Source organism: Marmota marmota, unplaced genomic scaffold (assembly GCF_001458135.2).
Source record: "Marmota marmota marmota unplaced genomic scaffold, marMar, whole genome shotgun sequence".
NCBI lineage: Eukaryota > Metazoa > Chordata > Mammalia > Rodentia > Sciuridae > Marmota > Marmota marmota.
Window position 1 is genome coordinate 49,391,580 of NW_025999842.1, and position 22,632 is coordinate 49,414,211.

Sequence of the window (22,632 nt, forward strand, 5' to 3'; positions counted from 1 at the left end):
TGCTGGTGCGCCTCTGCTGTGTATTAAGGCATATCTCTCAGGATTTGGATTTGGCACAAACTGGCTTAAACATATTAGAGTTTATTAAGTAATAGTGAAACTGAAAGAAGAGATTGCTGGGTTTGGTTTGGTGATTATGATTTAAATATTGTGATTATGATTTAAATATAATTTTTAAATCTAAAGCACCTTTTGTTAAGGGTGCCATGATTCCCTGATAATGTCATTACTGGTTCTGGAGTGGCCTCTGGAGCTCCAGCCAAATCTCACATATTCCTGGACACAGGGAGGAGCAAGAGACAGGGAGAGAGGGCATTCCTGGAGCCTCTCTCAACAGCTACATCTTCATCTATGGAGGGAAGGTTCTGATGCCGTGGAGAAAGGAGGCCACGGCAATTAGGTGAGAAATAAGCACTCCTGCCCTGAAATAATTGAGAAAATGAAACCTAACAACAACAACAAAAATGCCTTGAATCTTCTCAAATGTGTTTTCTCTACAAATCCGTAAGAGAGTAAATTGAGAGAGATAGAACAGAAGAAAATAACTAAGGTTTTCTCAATGACATCTTTGACCTTTTAAATTTCTCCCTTAGTATTATTATTTTTTTCAACTAATGAACATTTATTCAGCACAATGTAGAAAACACTGATTTGGCAAATGCATGAGACATGAATGAGACATGAGAGTGAATGAGACCCAGTCACTTCAGAGACTTGTCACCAAAGTCTGGGGTGACAAGCATCACCTGAAGTTCTCATCTTAGGACAGAGACATCTTCCTGGAGTTCACAAGGAAATCAGCACCAGGGACAGAGTCAAAGATTCACAGTGTCATAATCATTCAAAAATAAGGTGCAGTCTTTGAGCAATCAGCAGAAAGCTAACCAACACGTTATCCATGCCTAACAAAGAATAATTAAAATTTCACTGGACTGTAGCAGTTAACCCAATAGCAAGTTAGAAAAAATTGTGAGACCAATTTAGTAATTCTGGTTATTAATGTCTTTTTTCCTCATTTGACCTTCATTGATACTTACAAGCAAAATGGTGAAGTAATATTTCTCTAAATAAATTCAGATGAAATAATATTGTCTGAGTCAAATATAGCATATCAAAAAAAATAATCTTATGTTGCCTTTAATGTACGTGGTATGGATTTGAATGAGGAAGTTTAAAAATAAAAATTTTCTCCTCTTCCCCTCAAAATATCTCCCCAAGAGGGCCCTCCTCCACCAGATGGCTAGATGAGGGCATGGAGAGTAGGTGGCATATGCCAAACACCACCATGTCCTAGAGATCCTGACTGGCCCCAGCTTCATATCTTGGTGTCCATGTTCTGTGAAGAGTTCATAATCCAAAGCCCAAAGCCTCATTCCTATAGAATTTAGAATCAGATTCTAACTCTGTTGCTGTTGTCTGTGAGGCTTCACAGTCTTAGTCCTGCAAAACTCTGTAATTACATCCAATTGTACCCTCCTTCACCTCACTATGTAGCATGTTTCCCCACTCCCTTCCCCTCAGTGACCCTACCAGATGCCTCTGGAGCCTGGTACAGGCTAATCCCATCTATCCAGATCTCTTCTTCCTAAAATTTCAACAGAAATCTAGACCAGACCATGCAGCTGGAATTTGGGATTTGGAAACAGGTCTGACAGGTATGATGTTCCTCCTTTTGCCTACTCTGTGATCCTGAGGTGGTACAAAGTGTGCTATCTGTACTTTAGAAATTCCGGGAATCTAAGTCCTGAGTGCTGGTTCTGTCACTTAGACATGTAGGACTTTGGACAAGTCAGTTCACCTCAGTAGATCCCAATGCAGAATTCAAATGGATGGCCTCTAAATTTCCTTTCAGTTCTAGAAATTCTAACATAAAGTACATCTGAGCAACATAGTAGGACTTTCTGTGTGTGCCTACGGTTCTAGTCATGACTAGCTTTGGGGAGCCCATTTGCAAAATAGCTCAAGTTGCATGGAACATAATTAAGTCAGCTTTGAACTGAGTTCAAAATTCTGATCCTCAGGGTTAAGATCCAAACAGAGGAAGTATAGGAGATGTACTTCAAGAAGTCAAGGAATCCACTGAAAAGCACAGATGAGTGACAGGTTCAGCATGCACCTAAGGACTAGGTTTAGGAGGACCTAAAAGTGTCAGAATATACCAGACAATGGAGTTGTACAGAATTTTCCGTTCCTTGAGAGTTTAATACGGTGTATAAACTTGTAAGTGCTGCACTATATTTACTATCTAAAGAATAAATTAGGAAGTAAATGGTCTCAGTCTGGCCACACAAGTTTTCATACTTTGCAAGAGCCTCCCCTAGAATAAGATAAAGCAGTTTGAACACTAGGGTAGAGAAGAGTAGAGAGGACTGTAGTAGAAGTCATGGCCATAGGCCAAGCCAGCCTGTGCCATGGCAGAAGCAGAATGTGAACTACCTGGTACCCACAGGAAAGAGTAGTAGGAAGACCAAGAGAGGGTTTACCTCCCAATGTCTAGTTCCTAAATTAAAGGAACAAAGAAACAATGCCTGGATTTAACTGGAGCAGTGGCAGGCCCTTGGAATGGATTCCCATAACTTAACTGTATGGTGACTGAAGTCAAATTCATCTATAATTGTCATCTGATCTTCTGATTATTTCTTACATACCTCCCTGCCAAAAATTCTGCTTTCTCAGTGTTGTTTAGTAGGTTTCCTGTGTTTTCAGGCTAACTCTACATTTTTTTCTCTCAAAGCTAGAATTGAAGGTGTGTAATTGGAAGTCAAAGAAATTCAGTCATAATTTTAGGTCGAGAGCATATGGAAATGTGTGACCTCAACCATACAGACATTAGTGTTATTGATAGTGGAAACATAAAATCTTGGGTTAAATACAAGAGAAGGAAAACCTAGGTGATTTGTAGGAAGGAAAATCACCCCCAAAGGTGAGCACATGCTAATCCTCAGAACCTTTGACTATGTTACCTTATTTAGCCAAGGGTCTTGGCCAATATGGAGATGTGAATATTGCTCTGGATTATCAGTGTAGGCTTACTGCAATCACCAGGGTTCTTTTGAGGGAGAAGAGAGAGGAGAAGGCAGGGTGGAAGCAGAGGGTAGAATGACACAGCCACATGACAAGGATCAGAAGAATACCCCAGAAGCTGGAAAAGGCACAGAGGAGCTCTTCTCTAGAATCTCTCAAAGGAACACAGCCCTGTGGACACCCTGATTTTAGCTCTATAAAATTCATTTCCAACTTCTGTCTTACAGAACTATAGAATAATAAAATTTGTTTCATTTTATTTTATTTGTTATTTTTAAATATACATGAGAGTAGAGTGTATTTTTGACATATTATACATCCACAGAGTACAACCATCCATTTGGAATGGAATGTTACTCAACCATAAAGAAGAACGACATCATGGCATTTGCCAGTAAATAGATGGAACTAGAGAATATCATGCTAAGTGAAACAAGCCAGTGCCAAAAATCCAAAGGCCAAATTTGTTTCATTTTAAATCACTAAGTGGTAGTAATCTGCGATTCTTAATTGGGCCTATCACTAGAACCCTTTCCAGGTATAAAGAAAGTATGAAGTTCACAAATTACCATGAGCCCAGGGCAAAATAAGTAAGAGAAATACAAGCAAGATTCTGTATTTTAAAGCAGCATTTCTTGAGTGAAAAGACTGGAGGAATATATAAAATAGACAGTAGTCTTTTCTAGCAAGTGAGAATTAGGGAAAGGATTTTTCCCCCTCTGTGCTTTCTTTATTTTCCAAATTGTGCACATAGGCAATGAATTATTATTTTTATGAACAAGATAATTTATTTTTTAAAAAATAAAAACATAAAAATGCATCAAATATATTGTTTCCAATATATGAAATAATTCAGTTCAGTAAACATTTACCATGTCCAAAATGACTCAGCCTGCAGAAGTCCTTCAAATTTTGCTCCTTGAAAAGAGACAGGGTGGTATTCAAGAGAGGCACTGTTGGAGGGTGTGGGTGGTTCAATCTCAGAGCTGTTCCTTGCTGACTGTATGAACAAGAGAGAATAGCACTTTTTTTAACTTTACTTTTTCTGTTTAATCAACATGTAATACATGTGCACAATTATGGGGTATAGTATGCTATTTTAGTACATGCATACAACACATACTGATCAACTTAGGGTGATTAAAATTTTCATATAATTATCATTTCTTTATGTTCAGAGTCTTTGAGCTCTTCCCTTATAGTTCATCATCAGATATATAATGGGTTGCCTTACTGTGTGCAGAACACCAGAAATTATTCCTTTTATCTACCTGTCACCCAATCTTCTTCCCTCTTCCTGTCCTTCCTATCTTCTAGTTATTACCATTCCACTCTCTTCTTCTTTGAGACAAACATTTTTAGCTTTTACATGAGAAACCACAAGAGATATCTGTTGAACAATATTTTTTTTTTTTTTAGGTGCTGGGTATCAAACCCAGGGCAAGCACTTTACTAACTACACCCTACCACTGAGGCACACCCCAGCCCTTGGACAACATCCTTAACCTTTCTGAACCTTGTTCTTTGGCCTTGTCTTTGGATATATTTTTTGTGTAAGTGTTCAAATTCAGTATGGGTTTTATTTAAATATTATTTTTTAAATATTATTTTTTATAGAGTTCCTTGAGTTTAAAATGTATTTCTCTATCTTTCCCTCCCCTGGCGGGAAGTTTAAATGCCACTCCTCTTGTAATTCTTTGTGAGTGGACAATTAATGGAGCACTAATATGTGCCCAGTATTTTGGCAGGCACTTTATTTACATAATTATCTCATTCCTTGTCCAGACCCTAGGGAAGAGCTATTATTAGTTCCTTTTTACAGAGGAGAAAACTGTAGCGAAGTAACTTGCCCAAGATTATAGGAAAAGGAAAGGATTAAATCTGAAATTGGCCAGGCCATCTGACTCTTTAGACCTTGCACTTGAATATTGACTTACGCAGAAATACTCCCTCTTCTCATTACTCTAGCTCTTCGGTCCACCTTTATTGAGAACTGACTTTATCCTGCTTTGTGTGTTCTTATTTGTAGTTATTTCTATCCCTTTGGACAAATGTTTTTTGAGTGCAATGTTCACTTCACATTTCAGGAATCTCAGGTCCAACAGAGTAGCATCACACTCTACATATAATAGATTCTCAATAAATGCTAATTGAGAGTCTTAAATATATTGTATTTGAGTATGTAAAGTAATATTGCACTTCTCTGAACCTCAGGCTGGGAAGAAGTGAGCCAGGAATTTCAGCAATGTGTACAAAGCCCTCAGAACTCCTAGGCTCTCTGCTTAGGACTCAGCCCTGCAGTGGGAGTTGCAGTCCACTAAGTGGAAAGAATTAAACAGGCATGTAGGAATGTACATGTTTTTAAGAGAGCTTGCTTGTGAGTTCAAACTACCCCCACATGTAGCTGATGTCAAACTGTGGAAGTAGAGGAAGGTCACTTTAAACATTGGCAGGTACTTCAATGTTGAGTGAATATTGGAAAAGAAACTGAGTAGTCAGAGGGCAGGACGAGACAGCCACTGGATTTTGCCTGTGTTAGTCAACTCTTCAGCTAGAACAAATGCTTATAATTTAATGTTGCCTCAGGATCCATTCTGAATGCAAGTTGTACTTTTCCATACCAGGAGCAGGGCCCAGTCACCCTTGACATAATTTCCAGTTGTACACATCCTCCTGTGTTTCCTTCCTGTGGCCCGTGCAAATATCTGACTTACACAGCTGGTCCCTAGTAACCACTTCCTTATGGGAGAGCTACATGCAGCCAGTTTGACTGACTCCAGTATCTCCCATGCCCCACAGGGACTGTGCAGATATGACACAGTGATCACCTCTCAGTCACAGTGTGGCCTTCTGCAACTCATGCCTGCTTGCTTTAAGCCCACCAATTAAAATTCCCCATGGGAAACCTTGTTGGGATGATGTCCTGGACCCTAATAAAAGTGTTGGTCCACAATTCCTCTTTCTCTCTCTGCCTGAGTTCCCTGTCCTGAGTGTGCATACCTCTTACCCATTGGATCTGTAAGTACTAAAAACTCTTAAACTTTTCCTCCGTGGAGGGATCATTGAGTAAATGCCTGCAATCTGACTCCCAATGATAAAGTTGGTTTGAAAAGACCCAGGCAAAACAATGGATTCATTTGCCAGTGCTCTTTTGTCTTGGCTTCTGGTAGCTTCTGTGCACAATAGCTACCAGGTGGATTGATGAATGTGTGCCACCATACCAAGATGACCCCTTGATTCCTGATCTTGCAGGACTAACTGAATAGAACAGAGACTGAGAAATGACACAAAGGCCCCTAGCGATGGAAGTCACCTTGCTCAGAACCCTTGTCTATATAGTTTCTGGCATATAGTTCATAGACACACAAACTTACTCATATACATATACACTCAGGTGTATTACATATTCACTCATGGGGTGAGCTACAAAGGTTTGACTGAGTTATAAGAAAGCAATATAATTGAGAGATGTTTAGAGAAAAAAAGAATAATGGTTAGGTTCAAACAAAATAAGGATTTTGTATGTAGGTTCATACAAAATAAGGATTTTGAAACTCTGTTGATATTTATTATGGAAGTTTTTTAAAAAACCAAAAAAAACATTCTAAACAAGCACAAAAAGAGCAAGAAATTGCTGTGCTTGTCCACATGTTTATCAGTGGCAGGCTCTTGATGAAGATGAGTCTCATCAGGCATTAGCTGTCACAGTTAATAGTGAGGTCTGACTGCCACTGCCTTGTATTCAAATCTGATCCCAAAGCCATCATGGTTGGAAGAATGTTCTGGTATTTGTGTTTAAAGGAGATTCTTACTTCCGGTGTTCATGAATTTATATGGGGAAAATATTCTATCTTTATATTCACTAACCTCTTCCTGAAATTTTAGCACTTCCTTCCATTTGGAAAGTAGGCAAAAAAATACAGTGACATTAGTACTGATTTTTGTCCTCAGTAGAAATTGATATTTTCATATCACACAATGGTTGCAGATTTTGTGCAGTTTCACTTATACCCATCAATATTTTGAATTACAGTGGTTTTATTGCACCTTCCAGAAGATCTTATCTAATGCCTTCAGAAAAAGGCCACATATGAATATATATTACAGCCTTGGTTATTTCTAGGATGTTATGATAAACTGTATTTCTTTTTTATTTTTTGAAGAATATAGAGCATTTACTGGACCAGAGATTTTACAGAGTTTAGAGCATTTAGAATTCATAAAATTCCATATTAAATATTTTGATTCAAAGTATTTAAAATGTTTTGACTCCTAATTTGCATATATTTGATTCAATAAATATTGATTGAGTAACTACTGTGTGGGTGGCATTATGCTAGTTTCTTGGGATAAGGAGGTGAACTCACAGTCAGCCATGGGATCTAGACCATATCCGGAAGAACAAAGATGCACTGATGTTGTCACCATATCTAAATGGCATGAATACCAGCTGGGTGATCAGGAACAGATCTCAAGACTGTGCTTTGTTGACCTGTGTTACTTTATGATAACTATATTTCAGAGTAACTATTTTCTTTTACAATGCTATCTTAAAAACAATTTTATTCACTTGAAAGTCTTGTTATGAGATGGGAGTCTATGATCATAACCAGAGTGTCAAAACAGTCATAGCACAAAAAGTAAGAATATTTGCCTTAAGTATAGTTAATTCTCACTCAGTAAGGGAGAGGGACAATAACCCCATAATAAAGTATTACCAGAAACGTTCTGTTTAGACATCAGGGTCTCAGGAAATTGGTATGGAAAGCAGGTTTCCATTTGTCCAAGGGCTTAAACAGATTTTCCAGGTGCAAAACATTTGCTTTTTATACTCTGTTCTCATAAGTAATGATGATGAGCTGGACTTCAAGTACTGGGGTCAGGTCTTTACCTGTCCACCCATCAGTTTAAGCTCCCCATGTGGTGTCCATCACAGGTCTGATTCTTGTTCTCCTTCCTCCCTGATTCATTGTTGATAGAAACTGTACCATTATACTCATGTCTCTGTATTTCTTTCATTCTCTAGAAGCTGATTCTCCTTCCTGATTTTTAATGCCAGTCCTACTCACAGATTTATTGCCATTGCTAGTAATGGCTGCTGAGACACACTTGATCCAATTCTGAGAAGTATGTGACATAGGTACTTTTTTCCCAGTGAAAACCATGAGCTCATGCTAGTGGAAAGATAGTGATTCTAACTGGTGATTAAAGGAGGAAATAATTAAAATGACAAAATGTGAATAATTATCACTTACTAAAATATTCCATATGTTTTCAAATTATGATAATTTTGAAAAATGACAACATTCCTTCAAGAACAGAATATATTTACTCAATGTCATTAAAATAAATAAGTCTGACTTATAATTCTATTTAGTGGTTGACTTCTAAGAGGACAAGAACTCTAAAATGAACATTTTTAAAAAGAGGTATTTCAAACTCTTGACAATGACTTAAAAATGTGAAGTAAAATTATGATTTAAACAAGGTTTCCAATATTATACTATACAATATTTTAGCTTCAGGACACTTTAAAAAGAAAACAGTACAAACCCCAGATTTTGTGAATGAGGACACTATATAGCAAGGGAGATGGAGGATTCAAAGATAGCTGAAGTCTCACCTGGCTGCTTCATGTGGCAGAACCAGGAGCTCAGAAATCCAGGCCCTGGAGCTCAATCCTTCCACCTCTGCATCTTAGTTGTTTCAAGGAAGCAATGACTTAGGAGTCAAATATTTTCCCAGCATTGTGGCTTATCCAGGAGGTCTTTAGATGAGTTACCTCTCTCCTTTCCCTACATTCTACTATGAGAGCACTGAATAAGAGGAGCACTCATCTCTTTCCAAATTAAGTTGTCTTTCTCCTGCACTTGAACCCTGGAAGCTACCTACAAACTCATGACACCACGCAACCCACAGCTCCAGTGCCACTCATCCTACCCACCATGCCTTCCTACAGGATTCCTGCCTGCATTCAGCAGAAGGAGTCATTCTTGGTACAAATCAATAGTGGAGGTTCGTGGCAAGAAGATCTCCCTGCTCAGGATGAGTTTCAGTGCCTTCCTGAACCACTGGTAGGAAAAGACGTAGATGATGGGGTTGCAGGCTGAGTTGAAGTAGGCAAACCAGATAAAGATGTCAAAGATGAGTGGTGGTGTGACAAAGTTAAGGAGGCTGTCCACCAGGGTGTCCACGGTGAAGGGAAGCCAGCACATGAGGTAGATGCCCACAGCGATGCCTAGGGTCTTGGCAGCTTTTCTCTCATGCTTGGCAGCCCCAGCCAAGCTTTTGCTCAAGGTGCTGATCTGTCGTGCCTGCCTGGTCGCAACCACGAAGATCTTCACATACAAGCTGATCATGAGGAGGCAGGGGATAAAGAATGCAGGGAAATTTAACCAGCCCCAAAACTTATTGAACAGCAGCTGACAACTGCCCACACAAGGCATCTCTTCCAGCCACTGGCTAAGTCCTCTTTCTACAAAATCTGTGTAGAGGAGGATGGCAGTATAAGCTGCTGGCACTCCCCACCCTGCTAAGATATACTTGAGGGCCACCCTGATTGTGAACTTGGAGGGATAGAGCAGGGGGTCACAGATGGCACAGTGACGGTCAATGGAAATGAAACAGAGATGGAAGATGGAGGTGAGGCAGAAAAGAGTGTCCAAGTAAGTGTGCAGACGGCAGAGGAAGTCCCCAAAGAACCAGCAACTCTCCACAGAGCGAACAGTGCTTAGTGGCAGCACCAGAAGACCCAGCAGCATGTCAGCCAGGGCCAGGGAGAGCAGTAAGAAGTTAGTGGGAGTGTGAAGCACTTTAAAGTAGGACACAGAAAACACCACAAACAGATTCCCTAGGACTGTGGTAAGTATGCCTGCTGCACAGGCCAGGTAGATGACCAGCCGGATACCCAGAGGATGGACTGTCCTGGAGCAAGACCCATTCACCTGGTAGCAGAATGCTGCAGGGAGTTCTTCAGCACCACCATGGGTGAACACAGCTCTCATTGATAAGTTCTACTCTTCTCTCTTTGGAACTGGCCACCAAAATTAAAAAAAAAAAAAGTACATATATTTTTTTTTCTGCTAAAAAATCAGAAAGTGAGAGCAAAAGAGAAAATAATGTCAATTGAACCTAGTACAGTTTCCCTGGGCACTGAATCAAAAGTGCACTGGAAGCTGGGTGTGGTGTACATGCCTATAATCCTAGTGACTCTGGAGGCTGAGGCAGGCTTGCAAATTTGAGGACAGCCTCAGCAACTTAGCAAGACCTTTGGCAACTCAATGAGACCCTGGCTTAAATTTAAAAAATAAAGAAAGAAAAAGGGCTGAGACTAAGATGTAGCTGAATTGTAAAATACCCCTAGGTTCAATTCTTAGTATCCACCCCCCCAAAAAAGTGCACTGAAAATCAAAAGTAGCATAGAGTTCAAGGTTTTGTTGAACTTACTTCTGCTAGTCTTGGTTTGTCTAACTAGTGCATACAAGATCCTTATGGAAAGAGAAGGATGTAAGTTAAATATTCCTTCAAGGAAAAACTGATCATGTGATACTATTTAGAATAAAATTATTTAAAGGGTGTCTTTCCCATGTTAATAAAGTACTTGTCAAATGTAAAGTGACATTTAAAGTTATGAATCTGAGCCAAGTGACAAATTAATTTTTGTTAAGAAATCATTGCTTCAGGAAAAGGAAATTCTATCACCTCTCTTCAATAATTAAATCGACAATAAATTAAAATCAATTAAAGCTTTTAATTAGGCCAATTTTTCCAAAAAGAAAAACTCAGCAGCCACATAATCAAAAGAATAAAAAATTTCCCCATTTTAGTTTTTCATACTGCACATTTTCTAAAGATTATACACAGTGTTTACACATCTTAGAAGAACTATCTGAGAAACTATATGAGAAAGTATTTTGTATAACAAACACTAGTCTGTAAACTATCAAAAAAATTCTAATGATCTGAATTCAGGGTTTCTAAGCTACTTACAGAGTCACTTCACAGGAAGGTTTTCTGTGTAAGCAGGTAGAGATTAGGACTGTAGAATACTCTCTCCCCACAGATGACAGATGTGCTACCAGTTCATGATTTATACTTTCCATAGAAACAGCTCCCCATGTAGTGGGATACAAATGGGCAGTGGAGGAGTACCAAGGGACCTAGTTTGCACTATTCACAAGTCTCTGTTGTTTAGGTTTCTTTCTCAATATGGGATTATTTACTCTGAAAATTAATTAGAGATGAAATTTAAAGATAATGGATTTAGATATACTTTTTCTTTCACTCCTGAGTTCTGGGTTATTCACAAAGGTACTCTATTTTCTTATGTGTGGATAGTTTCTATCCACAACTATAGACAAGTAAAATATTTGATGTTAATATTTATCAAATTCCATTTTATTTTATTTCATTTTCCTTAAGTTCCATACATCCCTTCTACTTTAGAATTCTTTCTGTGAGTTTCTCAATATGAGCAAAAGTTGAGAATTAATTCTTTTTGGCAAATCATTACCCGAGGAAAGAGTTCTAAATGTTGGTCATGGGGAGGGAAAGGCTGTAAGGAGATATTCCGGCAGGGAAGAAATTCTAGCTGAGGACTTTTAAGAAGCCCATGTGTCCTCAGAAGCATTTGAGACAAGAAGTAAGTTTCCAAAAACTGCCTCTAGTCATATTTGTAAGCCAGATGAGCAATTGCTGTAAGGCCAATAAAGTGGGAATTAAAACAAACAAACAAACAAACAAACAAAAAACCCGGGAAGCTACTTTTTTAGAGATGCAAACAAAGAAGCAATTTCAGAACTTGTGTATGGAGTACAGAACTACCCACTTTTAGTAAAACCTATGCAATCCAATAAAGGTAAATTAAATGTTGACAAAGGAAAGGCAGTGGTAATCATTAGACAGTGCAAACAATAGGACTTTATATATAGAGAGAACTGGTTCTAAATCTTGCTCCTAACATATGAGCTATTTGGTCTCAGAAAAGTTGCTTAACCTCTCCGAGAATCAAAAGTTCTAATATACAAGTTGTAAGGGGTGTTAAAATATTTAGAAGATTAATAAAATACAAACCAGTCACCTGAATCATAATAAGCAATTAATAAAAATTGATTTCTTATATTGCCTTTATTTTATATCCTCTCTGTATTTATACCTTGTGTCAGATATTTGCTTGAGTTTTTCTTTTATGATGCTTTTGGAATTGTCCTCAAGGAATTCATATTTTACCCCAGTGTGCTGGTAAATGTCTTGAATACAGGAATTTTCTGATCTGTGCTGTACATAGCCTTCTCTGCACTGTACTTAATGCTGAAATAATTGATCCTAGATTTCCAAAGCTTGGACTCCATATCCTACTTATGTGCTTCTTTAATTCTTGTACTTCCTTATTGTTTAGCAGCCATTATGACCTTATTTCTTTTCAGGGCTCCATCAATCACAATCTTCATGAGATAAGGAGTTTATGTAATTTACCCATAGGGCTTGATGCCTGTTTCAGTGCCTGGCACATATTAGTCACATAAAGAACATGCATCGAATGTGATTCATCACAGCCTAGACAAGCCAGCACTGTAAGAATGCTATGAAAATACTGGTCAACAATGTGACTTTAATTAGCAGCTTTCTCCTACTACTCAGGTACAAGGCGAGTTATGAGACATGGAGGGCAACTTCACTTAGACATTGTTGTGCGGTTGCTTTAACAGAGTTGTTTTGGCTGTAAGGGTCTGTGGTCTCCAGATGTAGCATGGGAACAGGGGGAACCAGGAAGGGATTTGAAAGAGCAGAAAGGGTGGTGGTGAGAACAAAAGCATTGGCCTGGGGGTAGGATTTAGGGTTCAAGTTCATTGGACTCAGTTCTATGGCCTGGAACCATTCCTGGATCCAGTGTCTTCACCTTGTTTTTCTAATCTCACTTCCCTCTTTGTTCTGCTTTTTTTTTTTTTTAAAGTTTAAAAATTAATTTGGGTATTTCGCCTTCTTGTACACATTCATATAAATCTTTCTTAAATCCTTTCTGGAGCAAGGGGTGGAAGTAAAAGTTATTATTATTATTATGAATCTTGGAATTATCAGTACAAATTCAAGTAATATATCCCAGGGAGATAACCACACAAAGATAAACTGCATGCTAAAGGATATTCTATGGAATATTGTTAATAGTAGTGAAAAATATAAATAATCTGAATATCCTCTAATATGGGATGGATTAAAGAAACTGCAGTATATACCATGCAATAAAATATTTTAAAATTATTAAAGCTAATAATACAGTTATGTAAATAAAATACAAAAATAGGGCTGGGATATGGCTCAGTGGTTGAGTACCCCTGAGTTCAACCCCCTTGTACTAAAAAGCAAAAGGAAACAAACAACAACAAAAAAACCACATGAAATTAAATAACTAGAATGTGTTTTAAAGGTAAATGAAGAGTATACTCTGGTTCAACAATCCAGGGAAGATTTTTTTTCTTTTCTATTAACCATTATATTCATGATACATTATTGAGTGCTAAAGACAGATATCAAGAAAACAGGTATAGCAAAACTAAACATAAATATTTCTATGGGCCCATTTATACAAGGAGAAGGAGCTGAAAGTAGCACTCTCTGGGCTGTTTTGGAGTTATTGCCTTCATTGTACTTTTTTTTTTTTTTTTAGTGCTTGAAGTTTTGTTTCATTCTTTGTAGTAAGTCTGTATGATTTTAACCAAAGGGGGAAAGTTTTTAATTTTGCTCCAAGAAAGATGCATAGATTTTATGTGTGCTCAGAAATTGAGTTCTGCCTCAGGTCCCCTAACCAGGTATACTGTGCTTTTCAATTGTTATCTGTGAATAAAATTCACAAAGGGGAGTATCCCAGATAACTGATTTAAAATAGTCTCAGAATCACAGCACCTCCTAATTTGGTATGTACCTCTATAATTTAGTGATTTCAAAGGTTTCATGGGATGTTAGCAATAGCTACTTAATCATCATTTATGGTCAAGAGTGCTGCTACCAGGGGGATCCAAGATGGCAGGCCAGAGGGAGGTAGCATTCTGTGTCCCTCCATAACCTGGGATTCAAGTATTCAAGTGAGAATACTGTTTCTCTGCGAGCAATATTCCTGTGATTCCTGCACAAGAATCACAGTCCCGTGCCCATCCAGGGCTTCGGGCCTCAGTGTCAGAGTAGGTCTCCTAACTACTCACCCATGCAGGAATACTGGTACCTGAGCAAGACCATCTGCAGCAGCAGCACCCACACAGAACTTTTGGCCACCCACCCAAGCAGAAATCACTGACGTCACTCCCATACAGGACACCCAGCAGCTTCCCACAAATAGGTACTCCAGCTCCCACTCCCGTGTGGACCCCTATCTACCAACGTGGGGTCCCCCGGTCACCACCATTTGGGGACTCTGCAGCAGCAAAGACAGTCCCCTACATAGTGGCCTGTATGCACCCGGAACCCCACACAGGCTCTGAAGTCAGCGGCAACCATACACTGCAAGCCACGGAGCTCCTCTCTGAACTCATTGTCCTAAACCATCGCTCAGCTCCCCTCACCAGACCTGACAATCCACCACTGAAAGCAGGCACCTCCATCTTGGGCCACCTTCATCACCATCTTCAGTGGGGGCAATTCCCAGTTTGAAACTCCAGCCAGCCAGGTACCCAGTTTCTAACTCCCCCCTCTCCTCAGCAGCTGCTAACCTGGCACAGTGATATCCTGGTTACCTTCACCATCCTGAGGGTGGAGATACCACCTAACAACAGATGACCCCACCTATTGGATGAGAAGGGAAGCAGGAACCATACTGATCTCCAACCAAAATAATACCTGTTTCTTCCTTCAAGATTTTCCCCCCACTCCCTCTCTATTCTCTTGCCCTCACATCTCCAATATATGTATAACCAAATACTTTGCATGAATTAGGATTTCAAGGTCTGGGATGTCTGAATAGTATATCACAGTTGTGTTGTATATTATTTTTATTTTCTTCTTTCTTCTTTTCCACCAATTTCTACTATTTTAATATTTTTTTATTTTTCTAAATATATGTCTGTGTTCATTTTATGTACTCTACTGTCTTCCCACTTACTTGTCTACCCCAAATTAATTCCTCTCCCTTCTTCTTTAGATTTCTATTTAACACTTCCTAAAATATAATAACTCTATATCCTCACCTCCTACCTCCTCAGCATATAATCCTACTCCTCACCCTCAGTTTTTTGTCCACCATCAGAAACTGTAGACCCTTTTACAAACTTACTGAGCATATTGTAAATAATAATTGAATTCACCATTTCTGTACATTGTGTCCTAACTCTAAACATCTTAATAGCAAACATTTGTTTTTGTAGGATGTATATTGTTCATATTGGGATCTGTTAACATTGTCCTTCACCTCAAAGGAGAGGTATTGGATCCCTACAGGGGCACTATAAGCCTACAGGATAAAAATGGTAACTCCTTGGATCCACAGTGCTATAAAGAAAGACACACAGGAAATATGAAAAGACAAAAGAAGAAAGTGTCCCAAACAAATCAAGAAACCACATTATTAGAATCCATGGCCAACACAACAGAAGAAATTGCAGAGAAGGGGTTGAGGATGTACAAAATTAAAATGTTCTGTGAATTAAAGGATGATATAAGAGAGCAAATACAGGCAACAAAAGACCATTTTGACAAATAGCTATATAAACAAATACAGGAAGCAAAAGATTACCTCAATAGGGAGATAGAAGTTCTAAAAACAAAACAAAACAACAACAACAAAAAAAAAAACAGAAATCCTTGAAATGAAAGAAACAATAAATCATATAAAAAGTTCAATTGAAAGCATCACCAAGAAATTAGACCACTTGGAAGGCAGGACTTCAGACAATGAAGACAAAATATATAATCTTGAAAAGAATATAGACCACACAGTAAGAATGTTAAGAAACCATGAGTAGAACATTCAAGAAATATGGAATAGCATGAAAAGATCAAATTTAAGAGTTATTGGGATAGTAATTCTTAGCCAATATAAAAAGGTAGAGATATTGCCTTGTTCTATCAGATAATAATGGAATGAAATTAGAAATCAATGATAAAATAAAACATAAAAGCTACTCCAACACCTGGAGACTAAATAATATGCTACTGAATGAACAATGGGTTGCAAAAGAAATCAAGGAGGAGATTAAAAAATTCTTAGAGGTGAATGAGAACACAGAAGAAACAAATCAAAATCTCTGGGACACTATAAGGCAATGAACTAAGAGTAAACTAAGAGTAAAGTTCATTGCATGGAGTTTATTCCTTAAAAGAAGAAAAAGTCAACAAATAAATGACCTAACATTACATCTCAAAGCCCTAGAAAAAGAAGAATAAATCAACCCCCAAAGCAGCAGAAGACAGGAAATAATTAAAATCAGAGCTGAAATCAATGAAATTGAAACAAAGAAACAATTGAAAAAATTGACAAAACAAAAAGTTGATTCATTGAAAAGATAAGTAAAATTGGCAAACCCTTAGCCATGCTAATGAAGAGAAAGAGTGATAACTCAAATTACTAACATCCATGATGAAAAAGGAAATATAATGACAGACACTACAGAAATACAGAAGATAATTAGAAATTATTTTGAAAACTTATACTCCAATAAAATAGAAAATATTGAAGGCATTGACAAATTTCTAGGGCCATATAATTTGCCAAATTGAATCAGGAAGATATACACAATTTAAACAGATCAATTCCAAGCAAGAAAATAGAAGACACCATCAGAACCCTATCAACCAAGATAAGCTCAGGACCTGATAGATAAATAGCCAAGTTCTACAAGACCTTTAAAGAAGAACTAATACCAATATTCTTTAATTTATTTCAGGAAATAGAAAAAGTGGGAGCACTTCCAAACTCATTCTATGAGGCCAATATCACCCTGATTCCAAAACCAGGCAAAGACACATCAAGAAAAGAAAACTTCAGACCAATGATAAAGAATAGAGGACACAGAGACTAGCCCACATAATTACAGTTATATTAGACAAAGGCACCAAAAACATACATTGGAGAAAAGATAGCCTCTTGAACAAATGGTGCTAGGGAATGGAAATCCATATGCAACAAAATGAAATTAAACCCCATAGCTTTCATGAACAACTCAACTCAAGGACCTAGGAATTAAACAAGAGACCCTGTGCCTAATAGAAGAAAAAGTAGGCCCTAATCTTCATCATGTGGCATTAGGTCCCCAGCTTTCTTAATAAGACTCTTATAGTGCAAAAATTAAAATCAAGAATTAATAAATGGGATGGATTCAAACTAAAATGCTTCCTCTCGTCAAAATAAGCAGCCAGTGAGGTGAAGAGAGAGTCTACAGCTTGGGAGCAAATTTTTGCCATTTGCATATCAGATAGAGCACTAATCTCTAGGGTATATAAAGAACTCAAAAAGCTAAACACCAAACAAACAAATAATCCAATCAATAAATGGGCCAAGAATATACACGTCTCAGAAGAGGATATAAAACCAATCCACAAATATATGAAAAAATGTTCAACATCTCTAGCAATTACAGAAATACAAATCAAAACTACTCTAAGGTTTCATCTCACTACAGTCAGAATGGCAGTGTTGATGAGAATGTGGGGGGGAAAGGCACAGTCATACAATGCTGGTGGGACTGCAAAATGGTGCAGCAATATGGAAAGCAGTATGGAGATTCCTTGGTAAACTGGGAATGGAACCACTTTGTGACCCAGCTATCCCACTCCTTGTCTGTAACCAAAGGACTTAAAAACAGCATACTACAGGAACACAGCCACATCAATGTTTATAGCAGCACAATTCACATTAACTAAACTGTGGAACCAAACTAGATGCCCTTAAAAAATCTTTAAACTCTAAAAGTTTTTAAAAATCTTCATGAGAAAAAAAGTTAATAATGGTAATAATTTATTGGTCACCACTTGTGTGCAAAGCCATTGATCTTCACCATAACAGAGAAGGCATTATTGGTCTTGTTTAATGATTAGAGGTGGAGGTTCAGCCATACAAAATAAGTTGTTCAAGGTCACTTATTGTGTTTTGTCAACTTAAGCTGGAAACTGCTTTTGCTCAATCTCTTTCTGGATTCCCCATGAAAAGGACGTGTGAGATTTCTAGAGCAGAAGTGAAGCTGCTAAATGACTTTCAACACACAGCCAGAGTACCCATGGTAGTCATCCTCATCCTGAGGTTACTCTGTTCAACCTATATAAGTTTTGGAAAGAAGAGAGTTAAAATAACAACAATGTCGGGAATGCTTTATTTCTCCTTGGGTTAGCCTAGCAAGAGCATGTGGAGATATTCTGAGGAAAAAAAATGAGCTAATAAAGTTTATGGACACCTTTGTAAGTTGTAAAAGTCCTTTGCTAAGGTAAAAAATGATTATAACTGAAACAGAGGTTTCCACCTACTTCTCATTTTTCCTCAATTTACTGGTCCGAGTGAGTGAAACATAATGCTTATCTATGAAGAGGACCACTTCTTGTCCTCAAACCACAGTTTCTTGTGATTGTCACATATTTTGTGTTACATTGAGGATCATTTGAGAAAATGAGTACAAATTGAATGAATGACTGCCCTTCATATTCATTCTCTTAGATTCTTCCTTGTAGATGTCCTGATTAAATCCTAGACAGAAAAGGACATTCATAATAGAAAGTGAGCTGTAAAATGCTCCAGCTATTAAAAGGTGACCTATTGCCCCTTTGAGACTTTCATTGAGATCTAACTCGACCTGAACCTGAGGAATACTTCCTGCTCCTTTGACTCTTCAAAAAGAAACACCCTAGCTTCTGAGTGCTACCTTCAAGAATAGTCAAAAGAAATCTCCTAAAGGATTAAATTCCTGCAATCACAAGATAATAAATAAGCTACTGAATATCTCAAAATCCAATTTTTATTTCAACTACTGTTGTGATAACTGTGGTAATTTCGTGAAACATCTCAGTAACTTAAAATGCTATATTCAACTCATCAAATTACAAATACTGACCTCTGGAAGCTAAAATGTTCAATAGAACATGTAGATCAAGAGAGTCCTGGGGGATTCTCAATTGAATAGAGATATTTTATTAAAAGTACTTTGGAATAATAAGTAGTTTCTCAATACATATGCTGGAGTGAGGGTAGATTTGAAACTGCTCACATGTTCATGAAACTTTCATTAAGTTAGAAACCTTGGGATCAAGATGTCCTACATAGAGGTTTGATGTCATTTGGACAGGTCAGAGAACAGTCTATTTAACAAATTATTCTGATATCACTACAAGAATTATTACAAAAGATGAAAACAAGATTATAAGAGACAAAGATTTGGTGAAATAAGTTTATGGGTAGGAAGAAGTAGAGAAAGTCAAAAGGCTGGGAGAAAAGACATTCAATGAGGTAATAGATACTACCCTAAAACTCTGGAAAAGGGAGAGGACATCAGGTTTGTGCTTGGAGTTTAGTCTTGGTGAACAATTTATATGTGTGTACACACAGACACACACACACACACACAAACACACACACACACTCATACACACATTGTAAAAAACAGACATATCTGCTATACAGATATATGCAGGACACTTGTATATCTAGTTTGAAAGTATATATTGGGAGAAAGAATATTTTCTTCAACTCTTTATTCAATCCTCTCACTTACTTAAAGTCCAATTTTATCAAATATTGTGAACCTCACATCATTTTTTTTCTGAAAAGAGGCTTAAGTCAGAACCAATAAAATTTGAGGTAGCTCTCTCTCTGCTTCCTTCTTCCCTCTCCTGTCACTCACAACTTCCATAGCCTAGCCTACCCATGTTCCAGCACTCTGGCTCCCCTAATAGGCAATAATTATCTCAAAAGAGATAAGATCCACTGTGATACACTACGTAGCTGTCAATGATTGTAAAGACTGCAATGTCTTTTCCCTGGATGTTTATAAGTTAAAAGAAAAAAAAAATCTATGTGATGTAAGCCAAATAGAAATAAGATTCTAAATTGCTAATTTTGGAAATTCAGAAATCAGAAAGACTTTGGAGAGAGCTTCTTTTTGTTGGAGGTGCCTTTGCCAGGAACCAAGAAATGGACTGTGATGCTTTTGTATGCCAGGAAAGCTAGATTTACTGCTCATGCTTAGGAGCCTGTTATACCATCTGGAAGAATCTCCTGGTTGAGTCAGTTTGTGCTACTGTCTTTGGGAAGTAAGAATACCTAAAATTCCCTATTAGAAAAGAATCTTCGAGAATGGGGAGCAATGTCTAAGGATGAGCGGGAAACAGGCTTAGGGTGGAAGAGTCAGGGCGGAAGATCATTCCTGTGACTATCATCCTCGATGCCTTGCGAAACCAAGGATAAAACATGCCGTATATAATGGGATTGAAAGTGGAATTGAAATACCCCAGCCAGAGGAAGACATTATACAAATCCTCAGGCGTTGTGAAATTAATGAAAGGGTCTGTGATTGTCAAGAGAAAAAAGGGCAGCCAGCAGAACACAAACACTCCCATGACTATGCTTAAAGTCTTGGTGGCCTTGCCTTCCTTTTTGGATGCTGCCTTTGTCTTGCTTTCTGAGCCAGCCCCTTTCATCCTAGGGCCCATGCCAATCTGCTTAGCATGCTTCCTAGCTACTGTAAAAATGTGTATATAAATCCCCACCATGACTGTGCCAGGGAAAAAGAAAGCTATACAGGAGGCAAGCACCCCCCAGAGCTTATTAAATATCAACACACATAAACCTGTACAGTCAATGGCTGCAACAAAATCTTCTATACCAATTATGTTTAATTCTGAGAATACCAGGCCAAAGGCAAAAAATATGGGAATAGACCAACTGATGAGTAGAAAGACCTCTATAACAGGTATTGTGATTTTGGTGACATAATGCAAAGGGTCACAAACAGCATAATAGCGGTCAACTGAGATGAAGCAGAGGTGGAAAATAGAGGTGGTGCAGAGCATAATGTCGCAGCAGCTGTGGACTTTGCAAAAGAGGTCTCCAAAGTACCAGCAGGACTCGATGGACCTGATCATACTGAAGGGCATGACCACACAGCTTAGCAGAAAGTCAGTGGTGGCCATGGAGAGGATCAGGAAGTTGGTGGGGGAGTGGAGCTGCTTGAAGTGGGTGATGGAAATGATCACAACCATGTTGCCCAGCATGGTCAGCACTATAGCGCCGATCATGACCACATACATGGCACAGACAATGGGCAAGGACCTCTCTTTCCTAGGGCATGAATTGTTAATGAAAGCAAAGCAAAATTCTACTTCTGGAAGATTCCGAAGGTCAGGTGAATTCATCGTCTTTATCCTGTTGGTGGTATTATGGATCTTTTTCGAAAGTACTGTATTTCCTTTCTTTCTGTTAAAGAAAGAAAAAAACAGTAAAAATCATTAGCAGGGTAACTTTCTGTACAAGCCCAGGAAGTCTGCACTTCCAATCTGTGTTTGAACTCCCCACTGACCAAGAGCTCCCCCTCCTAAATATTCAGGTGCATATGAATCACATAGGGATCTTTCTAAACCCAGATTTTGATTCTGGGTAGAAGCTAGAGTCAGAATTTCTTCAGAGCTCTTGGGAGAGGCCAATGCTATTTGACCAAGGACCATCCTTGAGTCAGAAGGGACTAAAGAAAACTGAATTGATATTTAGATACCCAACATACAAGCAGTACAGGTGAATGAAGGTTTCAGTTGCATTAATAGGTAAGTCTTCATCAGGATCCAAATTCAAAGTCAGAACAAGAATTTTTCCTGTTCCATTTATATTAACCCATTTTCCAGATAAAACCCCTCAAGAGGGGCTGGGATTGTGGCTCAGTGGCAGAGCGCTTGCCTAGCATTTGCGAGGCCTTGGGTTGGATCTTCAGCACCACATAAAAATAAATAAATAAAATAACTATAAATAAAAAATAATATTAAAAATACCCTCAAGAATGATCAAAAGCTGTAGAACTATTATTTCATGTTTTGCCTAAACCATAATTATAATCTGAAGACTGTGTTGCTTTTTAAAAAAAAAAATTTTTGATCCTGCCACTTATTATGTATTATTCAGATAAGGGACTATTTCTCTTTCCAATGTTAAGAACATAGTTTTTAGAATTTAGAGCAATATTATAGCAAACTAAACATATGCTTATTATGGTTATTAGATTATTAGGTTTTACATGAACAATGTCTGAAAAGGGAGAAAATAACTCCAGTGATATATTCTGTAAATCATATGGGTTGTTGCCTTTCACTTAGCACAGGCAGTCACAAGTTCAAATTCAGGTTTGAGGACTTCTTGCCACTGATTTCAAGCCTTGCATTGGTAACAAATTTGACATACAGAAGTTTTTATTGTTTGATCTGTTATTTTGTATCCTATATGCTGTTATCCTTATTACATAAAATTAATGAGACTGACTCACCCAGAATATGAAGGTGTTTGGTTTGTTTTTTTCAGGGACAGGCTGAAATGTATAATTTATAATTCTGATGACCAATGGCAAGCATTTGTGACATCTAACAACTGCTTGTAGAAGTGGACTTTGACTACAGAAGAGACTCAAACTCACTGATCTGTTGGGGGAAATGAACCCACAA

At 38.0% G+C, this 22,632-nt stretch overlaps 2 protein-coding genes across 2 annotated transcripts; both read right to left on the reverse strand.

The window, feature by feature from the left end:
• Positions 1 to 8,925: 8,925 nt before the first annotated feature.
• Positions 8,926 to 10,066, reverse strand: Taar5 (trace amine associated receptor 5). Its single transcript, XM_015498624.2, has one exon. The coding sequence runs from the start codon at positions 10,026 to 10,028 to the stop codon at positions 9,012 to 9,014; it is 1,017 nt and encodes a 338-aa protein (XP_015354110.1). The 5' UTR covers positions 10,029 to 10,066; the 3' UTR covers positions 8,926 to 9,011.
• A 10,232-nt stretch (positions 10,067 to 20,298) lies between these two features.
• Positions 20,299 to 21,342, reverse strand: LOC107153128 (trace amine-associated receptor 4). The gene has a single exon (XM_015498633.1). The coding sequence runs from the start codon at positions 21,340 to 21,342 to the stop codon at positions 20,299 to 20,301; it is 1,044 nt and encodes a 347-aa protein (XP_015354119.1).
• Between the last annotated feature and the right edge of the window lie 1,290 nt (positions 21,343 to 22,632).

Excerpts from the sequence above, each read along its gene's own strand:
- LOC107153128 (XM_015498633.1), bottom strand. The coding sequence starts at position 21,342 with ATGAATTCACCTGACCTTCGGAATCTTCCAGAAGTAGAATTTTGCTTT.
- Taar5 (XM_015498624.2), bottom strand. The coding sequence starts at position 10,028 with ATGAGAGCTGTGTTCACCCATGGTGGTGCTGAAGAACTCCCTGCAGCA.